At 41.9% G+C, this 12,950-nt stretch overlaps 2 protein-coding genes across 2 annotated transcripts; one reads left to right on the top strand and one right to left on the bottom strand.

Moving 5' to 3' along the window:
* Positions 1–9,526: 9,526 nt before the first annotated feature.
* LOC129727816 (splicing regulator SDE2) lies at positions 9,527–10,586 on the top strand. Its single transcript, XM_055686023.1, has 2 exons — positions 9,527–9,740; positions 9,804–10,586. The coding sequence occupies exons 1-2, from the start codon at positions 9,648–9,650 to the stop codon at positions 10,527–10,529; spliced, it is 819 nt and encodes a 272-aa protein (XP_055541998.1). The 5' UTR covers positions 9,527–9,647; the 3' UTR covers positions 10,530–10,586.
* LOC129727822 (ryncolin-1-like) lies at positions 10,526–11,664 on the bottom strand. Its single transcript, XM_055686036.1, has 3 exons — positions 11,380–11,664; positions 10,818–11,325; positions 10,526–10,761 (listed from the first exon to the last, which is right to left on the bottom strand). Exons 1-3 carry the CDS (start codon positions 11,429–11,431, stop codon positions 10,596–10,598), a joined length of 726 nt encoding a protein of 241 aa, XP_055542011.1. The 5' UTR covers positions 11,432–11,664; the 3' UTR covers positions 10,526–10,595.
* Between the last annotated feature and the right edge of the window lie 1,286 nt (positions 11,665–12,950).

Raw genomic sequence — 12,950 nt, 5'->3', positions numbered from 1 at the left:
CCGCAACTGTCGCGTTTGTTCGCTGGTCATTGATGACGTTCTATGATTGACATTTCTTTGGTTCCAGTATAATATCCTGGAAAACCAGCAAATTTCATCCACTATCAAAACTGAAAAATCTGTCAAATCATATAAAATATGAAATTGTCTCCCGTATCCTGTTCCATAGACTGAGGCTGTTACAGGGAGCCTAGCCTGGTGAACACTAGTGCGAGACAGATCCAGATGCTCACCTTGAGTCAGCTCCTCAACAAGTTTCGAGAACACAACTTGCAGACACATAATCTGTTGATAGACTTCAAAGCGACGTACGATTCAGTCAAACACAATGAGCTCTGGCAGGTGAGCTTGAACCTGGTTTACCAACAAAACTGATGAGGTTGATAAAGGGTGGACATGAAACTATTGCAACACCTTTAATTGGCTGTAACTTTTTTCCTGCACGAAGGAAATTACCCAAATTTCGAACTTTCTACCTTCAGAATGTATATTTTACATACTGTGAATTTCAAGTGAAAGGGCGAGGAAAAACTTTGTATGCAAACATGGCAAATCCGGAGCTTTTTCATCATGCGTAGGGAAAAATGCTGCACATTTGTAAATCGACCGTCTCAAGAGTTCTTATTTCATAATTTTCATTGACTTTCTAACCAAAATCACCCGCGCCAGACAGCTCCACACGAAACTGTAGACGAAAAGTAGTTGCTGTGAGATGGATGATGAAACTTATGTCAAAGCTGACTTCGGACAACTACCGGGCCAGGAGTTTTTCATTGGCAAGGATAAGTTTAAAGTGGATGATCGTTTCGAGAAAGAGAACGTGTCCTATCTGCATCATTCGTCACAAAACATTAACAGTGAAATTTACCAAACTGAATGCCTCAAAAAACGTCTTTAGCCATTTCTGAGACAGCATATAGAGATGGTGGGCACCACTTTGGTAGGGTCTAGTGTTAGAATGGTATGAGGCGAAGTCGGTGAAGTTTGTTTCTGAAGACATGAATCAGTTTCGGATGCAAGCAAGGGGATGACCTGTCGAACTTGCTATTTCACGTAGCCTTAGAAGGTACTATACAAAGGGCAGGTACGCAAATCATCACGAGCTTCTATCTGGGTTCTTCGGACGATACCGATATCTGTGTTAATCGCAGAGCTGTGGAAGAGGCTTTTACGGCGCTTAGAAGAAAAGCTGCGAGAGAAACGGGTTTTTTAGGGGTATGTATATTATTATTTTATTTGATAAGAAATGTCACAACAAATACACATTCCGTCCGCTATTTCTAATTTAAACAGCAGAACTGTTAAAAGATCGTTTTCAAATTTTAACAACCGTAAGTGAGTTTAAACCTCCTATTGGACTCACCATAAACGCTGCCAAAACGAAGAACCTGGTGGCTGAAGGAGAGAGTAATAGTGCTCCAGGCGTTCAAGGATGAGGTACTTTTGAAGCGGTTGATGAATTTGTTTATCTTGTTACACTCGTAACGTATGATAATAGGGTGAACCTTGAGATACAGAGCCGGATTTGGGATGCGAACAGGGCCTATTACGGACTGCGTAGCCAGCTTAGAAATTCCGTACAGAATTTTCTCTCTATGAGAGGACACAGATCCTTTCTGGCACACTCTACAGGCATGAATTTTTTTTAAAAACCTTTAACGTTATTGATAATTTTTACGTATTTTGAAATTCTAAAACTTGTTTACTAATTTTTTTTAGCTTTTTTTGACATATTTCCTTTTTTATATCTTTCACCTTGCGAAAGGTTAGTTTTAGTATATTCAAACACTTTATCCTTGTTTGACTTCCGTTAACATTTTTGTTTTGTTTTTTTTTTTATTGTTTCACCATTTTTGACGTTTGGAAAATATCATAATCAAAATCGCTCTCATAATCAAAAAAAGCGCCAATTCGCCCATTCGAGTCGATCCCAGTAAGAATTCAATTATGGCAACTGGCAGCGTGAAAAACGGACTCGAGTCGGACTCTGTTATGGTATCACGTTTCTGGGCTGGCAGCGGCTTGAAACGGCGAGGTGGTATCCGATGCAGAGGTCTCCGTCCCGTAAAACCTGGCAGGCCTTCCAGTACGTTTCGCGTTTATTGCCTGGTGGGAATTAGGCAGGAGAAGGATCAGATTAGATGGTGGGAATCAATCTTAAGACCAGATTCCTTTTCCTGACTCACACTAATCGGGGGCGTTATGGTTGCCTATGGGCGACCTCCATTGGACCACATAGGTGACTACTCCATCATGGACAAAGGTAGCGGCTGGAAGGAGAATCCAATAAACAAGGATGAATACCAATAAAAACAAGTGTCGGATGCAGAGGGATTACCCAATCTCTTCGCGCGAGGTGACATCCAGCAGAAAAAGGTGTAGACGAATGCCGTAAAACTTGGTGGCGGAGAGGCTAACACGCCAGTTTCCACACCGTACATTACGGTCGACAGTCCCTTGCTAATCAAGGCCATCGAAAAGAGTAGAGACAAGCGGCCAAGCGTGGCAGCGCTTTTCGAATAGCTCGATGCGATCATCGAGTTTGCAGCGAAAGGGAGCAATATCGCCAGGGATCCGAAGGAATTCTCCTGCTTCGGACTACCATCGACGAAGCTCAGCTCAACAGGAGTACGCCGAATTTGTGCCGCCGGCCGAAAAGGAGGCAGGGATTCGGAGGGCAACTGAACCTAAACAGGTTCAGACCCATGCCCCCTCATTCGCTGCGACATGCTCTTGAAGAAAATTAGGAACGAAGCCTAGCTCAAGGATCCGTGAGGATGCGAAGAATAAGGGCGCTTCCAACAAGGTGATAGGAATAGCCGAGCAGGTCCTAGGGAAAGGTGGAGGTGGTCACTGACTCAATCCGCATCCGAAAGGGTCCAGTGGAGACCCAGATGGTCACCTTTTGACTAGCGTTGGCGGATTGAAATCTGACACTGAAGGAAGGCAAGCTCAAGGTCGGCTGGTCAGTAAGCCCTCTGGGTATACTCCAGCATCCAGACGTTTGCTTCAGGTGCTTTGAGGGAAGACATAAGTCCTGGACCTGCAACGGGTCAAATAGGAACCAGTTATGCAGGCGTTGCGGTTATGCAGACCATAAGGAAAAGGATTGCGGGGAGTCTTCCGAGTGCATAGTATGTTCTGGAAAACGTGACGCCAAACACTTTATGGGAGGCCCCAGGTAGGTGCACAGCCGGCAAGCGGTGAAACTACTGACATAAGGCCAACTGAACTTGAATCATTGCTACGCGGCTCAGCAGCTGATATATCCACTGAGTCGTTAGCGCAGTCGAGTCTCACGTCCGACGTTCCAGTATCTCATATATAGATCAGCGATGATCGGCCAACCTGCCTAACAACTTCCAATCCGTGAGCGACAACAGCCGTGTCGAGCTCGAGGGAGAGGTAAGGGTTTCGAATGAGGTACTCATCGGGATCGCTCACTCCCTAAAGGAGCCGAGACCGGATGTAGTCTTTAACCTGGCAATCACGCCGGCGAAAAAACTGCCCCCGGACTGTTCCGGGCAGTCATGCAGAGGTGCCTAGATGACTGCCTCATCCCGGAGAGGTGAAAGCAACAGAAATTGGTCTAGCTGCCGAAGGCTGGGAAAACCGCCAGGGGACCCATTGGAATATAAGCTCAGCTGCTAGTTGGACACCGCAGGCAAGGTGCTTGAGAGGATTTACCTTAACAGACTGGTGAAGTACACGGAGGGTGTAGGATGTTTTCGAAAGGGTACGACTACGCTGGATTCTATCCTCTCCGTCACCAAGACGGCGGAGGTAGTACTCCAGCGCGAAGGAAGGGGCATACGCTATTGCGCAATCGTCACGCTTGGTGTGAAGAATGCATTCAATCGCGCCAGTTTGGACTCCATAGCGCTTCGCTTGCACTCAGAAACATCCATATACCGGTGTCGCAGTATAGGGATCTGGGAAATTACTGCATGCTGAGTTCCCATGTGTCCCGAAGAGACTGCTGAGCACGTCTTTTTCCTATGCCAACGTTTTGTACATGCGAAGAGCGACATGATAGCAGTGAGAGAGCCAGACACTATTCCGGCCAACAGCGGGAGCGCGGTTGGTGCGGATTGTCCGGAAGCTGCAACCTTTGTGGTGGATCAACCACCAACACGCCGGTTTTCAGGTTGTAAGCTAGGAGGTTATATGAGTAAACAGGGTGCGTCCAGGACAAAAGCTACTCCCAGACGTAATACAGGGTGAGGAATGTTTATCCGTGTTTTTTGTTTCAGTGTATAACTAAGATTTGACAGATGTTGCAATGAGTTTACCTATACAGTTTTTAACCTTGGCTATGTGTAAACAAAACTACGAAATCTCCTATGAAATCCTATGAAATCAAGTCCATTACGCAGTGCGGTGATCGAGTTGTATAAACAAGGAAAGCGTCCAGTAAGTATCGCTAGTATGTTAAAAATGCCTATATAAATCATTAGAGACGCTATAAAACTATACAATGAGCTGGAAAATTCAGAAGACCGTTCAGGAAGAGGCAGAAAAAGAACCGCTAGGACCCCTGGGAACGGATAACTATTCGTCACCGGATTAACTGTGATTCTAGAAGGTCAATTCCCTTAATATTAATTGAACAGGGTGTAAAAATCAATCGATTTGTTTATCAAAAGCTTTTAACTGACACAGTGGCATCTTGGGAACGTGTACATTTCGGTAAAACTAAATGGACATTATAACAAGATTGGGCTCCATCGCATAGAGCGAAAAAAACACTGTAACTCTGTAGCAGACTGTTTCCGAGATATTTAACTAAAGATAAAGGGTCTTCAAACTCTCTTGATTTAAATCCAATGGACTACTCCGTTTGGTCTATTCTTCTAAACCACACAAATCATTGGATCATTTGAAAGCTAGTCTAACCAAAGCCTGGGATGCCATATCTGTGGAAGAACTATACTGCCGGTACCCGCATAACTGTCCCATACTGATTTTGGTCACTTTTGAGTTATCATCGGGAATCGACTTAATTGTTATCATATTTTCTGGAAAAAATATCAAGTTGTTTTTGTCCCATATTAAAAGTACCCGCATTGCAGTCCCACTGCATAGTGGTACAAACTGCAAACATATAATTTTGCACCAGATTGGTGTTTATCGGATTATTTTAGGCATATAGAAGTATGTCATTTAATTAACGAGACTAATGTTGTTTTACTGTAGTACCCGCATATTTTGTCCCATTTTGTCTTTTTTTCAAGTTATATAACGTAAAACCAATTCCATCCATGGTTTTTTGTTCTCAACGATAAACTTGTGCTGCCATGAAACTGTTATGGTCGTTGGTTCTGGATGTAATTGCTGGAAATCCGAAAATTCACGGATAATATTAAATCGCCGTTTTCTCAACATGTTGTTTTTCATTATGGGACAGTTATCCGGGTACCGGCAGTATAGTCCATCGTCGATAATTTTCCTTAATGATTGAAGGTGTGAGTTGGAGCCGTTGAGTCCGTGATGTAAATATTACAAACCATCTTCATTTTGCATAAATATGTTGTTAATTAAAATTGAAAGAATAAAGTTATAACTAGAACATTGAACACGGATAATTTTTCCTTACCCTGTACTTGACCGTCGTCCCGGGAAGATTAGGATTGGTGACTGGAGGGGTTTAGTTGGTCCGGAACAGGCCGAGTAGATCTCCCCGCCTTCTTTAAAAGAAGCCACTATGGAATGAAATATTTCAAACGGTGACACTTGTGTTACCACATGATAGAATACAACAATCAATATGGGTAAATCTATCTCAAGTGTCCGAGGAAATGCATCGACTATTTCCGATTTCAACCAAAATTAATGAGTTGATGTATTTTAGGCCGGAACTTATGAATCTTAAAGTTAAAGTTTTGTACCGATTGGTGGATCCCTTGGCGAATGGGACTGCCCTCACTTTTTGCGAACTTAGAAAAACACCTTTTTTAATTTGCAGATATCTCGGGACCCGCAAGAGCTACAAGTGATCTTGACATATCATTTGGAAGGGTTTTAGATGAAGAATCGAACTACATGGTCAATTTTTATTTGCAGTGTTGCCAACATTGTTTTTTCCGAATCAAAACCTAATTTGCAATTTCCTGATCAGTTAGTGATGAAACGCAAATATTCCCGTTATAGACTCATCTTCACGAAAGGCTACAGGGGGTATTAGTCAGACTTTTTATATGAATCGTTGTATGTTTTGGTTTATGCCATAGTAAAAACATCCTCTACCTTCAGCTTTACGTAATTTAGGACTATTTCCCAATAGGCAAATGATTATGTTTTTTTTCTGATTTGAGAACTCGATTACCCAGGTTTGCTATGGTTTCAATTGTAAACAATGTGTTAAGTAGCTAGTGAGTCTCATCGCGTGTGCAGTCATTTCATTCTTGAAGATTGTGTGTTCAATTGCATTGCACACTGGGCCAGGAATGGAATTTAGCGGAACAAATTTATTAGCGCTCTCAGGATTTGACCAATCGGTTTCCGATCTCCTACAAAGTTTCTTGGTGTAGTTAGGGCTTCATTTTGGATGTTTTAATTAGTTCGGAATTTGGCCGCGAAGGTGACGTTGCGATGTCAACTTGTTTCCCTTACACGCTAGAGCTTTACGGTTTTCGACAAAGTTATAGATCTCTAAATTCTATGAAACTTTACAGAGTATACGAAATTTGTAACTCTTCAAGTTTCAGAGTTCTACGAGTTTTCATAAAATTTGTCTTAATTTCGCGTTTTCCGAGTACAGAAGTTTTTGTAGTACTTAAGTGAAAATATTACACAAAATTTAAGAAAAATACATAAGCAACCCACATTTTTTTTCGTTTATCAAAAAATCTCATTTTTTTGTTTATCAAAAAATCTCTATTTTCTGGAATTTTGAAAGATGTTTTTTTTTGTGTTTTCGCAAAAAAAAGGGTCTGTCTTTACGTCTGGTCCAGGACTAGGGAAGTCCCTTGTGTTGGAAGAAGGAATGAGGAATTAGCATTAACAGATGCTCCTCTAAGGATAATCTCTTCGATCACACAAAAGCTAGCTAGGATACCATCACGATTGCAGCATTCTCAGCAATTTTTTTTATTCCACTGTGTTCGGGCAAATCTGCCGAGTAATAAATAGATAATTGTTTACGTACTAAGCACCCGTGGTGGCGGGTTGAAGTTGACAAATTTTACAGTCCGTTTCGGGCTGCACGCCACGGTAATACTGGGTTAAAATCGAGCGAATAAAGAAGGGTAATGACAGCAGTTAGGTTGCTTCCGAGGTGAGCTTGTGGAATAAAGAAATTCGCTATATGTAGAAGTGGTTTCGTGCGAAGACAAATTCCAAACCATTGTAAATTTGAAAATGCTATATCTCTTGAACGCTACATCGGTAGAAAACATTGGATGTCATAAGCTCCGACAGAAAATACATCGACTAGGACACTTGAGAGCACCCACGTTATAATAATAAACGATGGAATATTTTAGTGCGAGTACGCCTGGCACAGACTTCATGAGTGGACATCAACTGACGGCTCTGCCGTGATATAACATTATGACGTTCATCCATTTGATCAGTTTCTCAATACGGCCCAAAAACGAACGGGTTACTTGTCACTTTTGTATTGAAATGGTGCATACGTCATTTTGTTTTCTTGGTTTTATGCAACGTACGAATAAGTAACAACCTGGGAGGGAGAAAAGAATACTACTCTCAAAACAGAGAACACGCACATGCGTCGTTTTCTGATAGCGTGTAACTATCTTCTTGCTGTTACGCATGCATGACTCGAACAAAGTTTTTAGTAACATCAGGAATTCGCGTTGACGGTGTTGCTGATATTTGTTTGGTTTTTGCGTGCGAAAAAGAAGGAAGGAAATATATTTGCTTTTATATATTTTTGCGAACAGCCTTCAAAATCTTTTTCAACGCGAGTAATGTGCAAATTTTACTGACTAATTTTTCGAGTCTGTGTTTTTTCCAATTTGCCGTTGTATAAAAGTTTTTCCAGAGTTTTGAGTTCGACCGTAGTGAAGTATGTTCGAAATTGTAACCAAAGCCTCAAATACAGAGAAGCGCAAGTTTAATAATCGAAGTAAGCTAGCATGATTATTACTTAAAGCTTATGAAATATATTATTTGACGTAAAAACAAACCAAAATATTTTGTGAAACGGCAATTAATGCAAAAACTGCTAGCGATGAATATTTTTTCGAGCAACTGAAAGGTATCAGTTATAACAATACTCATCGCAAAAAAATGCTTTTTTTCCTTGGTTAAAATTGACAGTCGATGACAGCTCATTCTGGTTCATTTTGACACTTACACAGCTTCGTATCCGTTTCTCCCTCCCAGGTAATAACTAAAAGAAAGATACCAAAAGATGGGTCTTCGAAAAACGAACAAATTGGCATAAAAACCCTATATTTGAAAAAAATGGCGCTTACGTCAGTCTTCATATCAGTGGCAAACAATTTTGTCTGTTGAAACTTATGAAGAGGACAATATTTGTAATTTTTGGGGGTTGCGATTTGATTGTCGCGCGAATTAAAAAAGTACGGAGTATATGCACAAATATATATACGCACTTTTACTTAGGACGATAAATTAAATTGGTGGCCTGTTGCCGTACTAACCAGGTACGCTCGTTCTTCGCTGCATCACTAGTGTTCTCTCTAAAACATTGTGTTCAAATGCTATGACAATTGGCAATACTAGCCAGTGTAAGTATACTTACATTTAACTCCATAACATTTTTCTCCGGATCACAATGATAATTCGGATAATTATCATTTGGTCTTTACGTTATATATCCATTTTTTGAAAACTATTTGTCCTATATTCCTATATTCCTATAGCCCTATATATACTATATTTGAAAAACACTAGTTCTATTTTCATAGAGATACATCATAAACTTGACTTTAATTAGTCTAATGTGGCGAGCTAGTAATCAGAGGGGATTCACTGCTGTCAAATTTCATATATGTGTGCGTTATCGCAGATCAACTCTGGTCCATGACGTTTGTTGGTCCATGATGTTTGTAACTAGGAACAAAAATGGGGAAAAATCACTACACAACACATTAATGAAAGTTTTCCGCGGTTTCTCGAGTTTTGATAAAAAACGCTCTAATTCTATAATATTTCACATCGATCAATTTCATGACCAAAAAGAACAAAAACCAAAACCAAACGCCATGTTGCCGAATATGTTGGTTAGGGCTCATTCAAATAATACATAACGCGCTCAGGGGTGGGGGGGTATTCAGCGAAGCGTTACATTGCGTGTGGCAAACATGTAAAATTGCGTTACGTGGGGGTGGGTGGGTATTGAAAATTGCCAAATTCCGCGTTATGTAATATTTGAATGGTTCCTTACACGATCTTTGACAGGTAGATCCCCCCTGCTAGTAATCCTAGCAGTTACTTTTCCTTTGAGTCGTACTGTGGTGTGGTTAGCCACCTACATGTGAGTTCATTAAACAACGCAAAATAATGTCGACTCACAACTCGTTTGATAAGTAACTGTCATCGCATACGAAAACAACCCACCCAAACTAATAGCAAATCGTAAATAAATTAGGAAAAGTTTGTTTTAAACGTTTTAGACAAATTTGTTGTGTAACCTGCAGTTTACAGTACCCAGCATGATTGAAGTAATTCTTGGTAAGCATATCTACCGACTAGAAGCAGCAGAGCTGCTCTCCGAAGATTTCTACCAGTGGATCGAAAGCAAAACGGTAAGAATGGATGAATGTCGCATTAATGAACAAAACAAAAACCTTGGACTTTCGTCATTGTAGGGTCTTCCACCATCCGATTACTTCCTAACTCAAAATGGAAAATGCCTTCCGGAGAAACAAAGCTTCGCCAATCTACAGCATGCCATCCCGATTCGACTGCACGAGCGGCTCCAGGGTGGTAAAGGCGGATTCGGCTCCATGTTGCGTGCTATCGGTGCCCAGATCGAAAAGACCACCAATCGAGAAGCGTGCCGTGATCTGAGCGGTCGCCGACTCCGAGACATTAACGAGGAGAAACGCCTGAAAGCCTACCTCGACAAACAAAAGGATGCTCCGGCGGATGAGGCAGCGAAGCTGCAGAAAAAAATCGACAAACTGCTGGCAAAACCAAAGCACGAATTCCACGATGAGGAGTACAATCGGGTCAGGAGCGATTTGACGCAGAATGTCGACGAAGCCGTACAGGAAGGCTTCCGGAAGGCACTCGAAGCTGAGAGAGCCGCGGAGTCTGCTGGTGGTGTGAAGCGGAAAAATGCCACAACCGACAATGGAAAGGGTGGCAAAAAGAAGAAGCAACAAGCGAAGGGATCGTTATGGCTGGGAGCGGACGATTTGGGTTCGTCTTCATCGTCTTCCTCGGACAGTGAGTCCGAAGATTCTGGTGGATCCGATTCGGTTGGTTCGCCCAGTGGGGCGACGGCACCGATGGCGGTTCCCGATGATAGGAATGAGACAGGAGAGAAGCTGACAGAGCAGCAGGAGAAACAAGCAGTGACCAGTAGTTAAGCTTTAATCTTTTTGTGTTTTATTGTATTAAATATAATATATAATGTAAAGTAATAATTTAGTTAGTTAGAGCGATTGACGAACAATTTTTAGTAAAGCATCACTATTCAGTGCGCAGTCGCAGGTTGCAGCATTCCGGGTAAATTCTCGGGTCAGCATTCGAGCTTCCATTAGCTTCGAGGGAAACCCTGACCAGTACATGCCAGTCTCTCCAATCGGATTGTTCAGAAAGCTGATAATTTGCAATTTGAAATATTATTGAAAAATAATTCAATATTAACAACTTACACGTAAGCACATTGCGTAAACCACCATCCAACGCGTTCCGCGCTTGCACAATATTCGCCCGTGTCCGGGGTGCTGAATTTCGATCCATCATGAAGCTCGAACGTATAGGTCAAATTGCCCCCAATGTACGGTCCAATGCGAATCTGATACCGATGAAATTCGTCCCAGACGGAAAATCGCTCGAAAAGAGCAGTTCGCACAAAACCTTCCGCGTCTCTAGCAACGATCAGCAGTTGATGGTGGCCAGCTCTTGTAAGCTGGTGCATATTTTCTAGACCCAGCCAAAATTCACCCTGAAGATTGCCGAAGCCATACTTGTAATCGATCCAAGATCTGTTGAAAGGCACACTATCATCAAAGCGTCGATGAATTACGGTCCAACCGCCGCCTTCAACACTATTTTCACAGTACGCAAAAAATGGTGGCATCGAAGTTGAATTGGGAAAAATTCGATAGACTCCATCGCTGTGCGATCTTACATCTCTACACGAGGAAATTCTGTCGGATTCTGGAACGAAGTTTTAATCACTCCCACAAAGGGTAATCGGAGCCGTGAACTTACCCTGGGCGGATGTTGTGAGCACAACAACGGTAATTACTAGTACACCAAGCATACCTATAAGTGAAGTCGGAATGCCATAAAATTACTGACCGTCAAAAGTTATGGACCCGAAACTTTTATACTGTATTGATAAGATATCGATATTAGGAAATTCGAAATTCTGCCTGGTCCAATTTGAATCCATCTAACAGTGACAGTGTGTGTCTTCCTTATATGAAGAAAAATTGTTTAGATGGAAAGTGTTAAGTATGAATATGCTATGCAAAGACCACTCCAACCTCAACAAAAAGTTCCACTGACCTCTCAGTACAACAATTGCACATGCAATTGGATGAGTCATCAAGTCATAAAAGCGAGGGTTATAAACTCAATAAAGATTATCGGTTTTAATGGACGGAAAACGCCGCGCTTGACCATAACAATAAGCGAACATATTCAATCAGAGCTCATAGCACCAAAGTGGGAAGAGTGATAAACTGTCAACTCTGCTGGATCGTCTCTAATCCTATGATTCCTACTAGTGGCTAAGTGAACCCTTCGGCAGCTTGGTTCTTCGTGTTGATGTAGTTCACCACAACCGTCCTATTATCGAAAGTGGTAGAGTTTCTCATGTTGTAAGCTCTACTCTTGGTAGTCAGCCTTTACAGCAGAGAGACGCCGAGACACTCACCGTTAAGGCAACTGTCAACATCAAAACGGGCGATCTGTATAATTTTGCATTGCCGTTATCCGTTTTGATGTTGAAAGTTGCCTTAACGGTGAGAGTCTTGTCATTTCTCTAATATACAGGTTCCCTAACTTTTGGTGATGTAAATAGCCGATTGGTTGTCGCACAAGATCGGTATAATCATCTCGCCAAAAATTCATCCCAATAAATTCTTACGCCATAGCGCTTTGGGGTCGTCCTGGACAAACTGGAAAACTGGAAACTTTATTTCCATGCGCTTACGGTAGGTCGGGACCAACGTTTTTTCGAAGCTCAAGTAGATCTTGGACATCACCTTCAGGGCAATGTCACGATTTCTTCTTTCCTCGGCACTACAGCGTTTTAAGAAGCGAGATCGACGTCTTCTTCATGGCGATCGCCAACGAAATGTATATCTCACGGCCTCAGTTTTATAATCGACAAAGCCACAGGTGAAGAATCCGAACCTCCAGCTCTTGATCCAGATATCGCCGAACTGACGCTAGAGTTTCTCATTCTATCGCCTTCATCTTCGCTCTTGAAAAATATCTTACTGCTTCCAGATTCTTCTTCGTGGAAAAAAATCTGATTATGATCGCTGGGCCCATAACCTATTGCAAAGTACGTCTGATTAGTTTACTTGAAATAGTCATAAAAGTCTCCAGACTCAAGTCTTAATAGTTATTAAATTACTAAGGGTTTGAAAAGTCTTGGAAAAGCTTGGGAAAATCCTAAAAGTCTCAGCAATCGAAGTCCTTAAAGTCATTAACAATTCCGCCAGTAGAGTTCTAACTTCTTTACCACCCCCCCACGAAAAAGTGGTCCACATAGAAGTCCTCTTTCACGGCATTCGCTACAAGTTTATACTTTTGGTTGCAACCTATAG

The sequence above is a fragment of the Wyeomyia smithii genome, chromosome 1 (assembly GCF_029784165.1).
Source record: "Wyeomyia smithii strain HCP4-BCI-WySm-NY-G18 chromosome 1, ASM2978416v1, whole genome shotgun sequence".
Classification (NCBI taxonomy): Eukaryota; Metazoa; Arthropoda; class Insecta; order Diptera; family Culicidae; genus Wyeomyia; species Wyeomyia smithii.
Note: the sequence above shows the minus strand (reverse complement) of the source record. Positions and strands in the feature narration are given on the sequence as shown.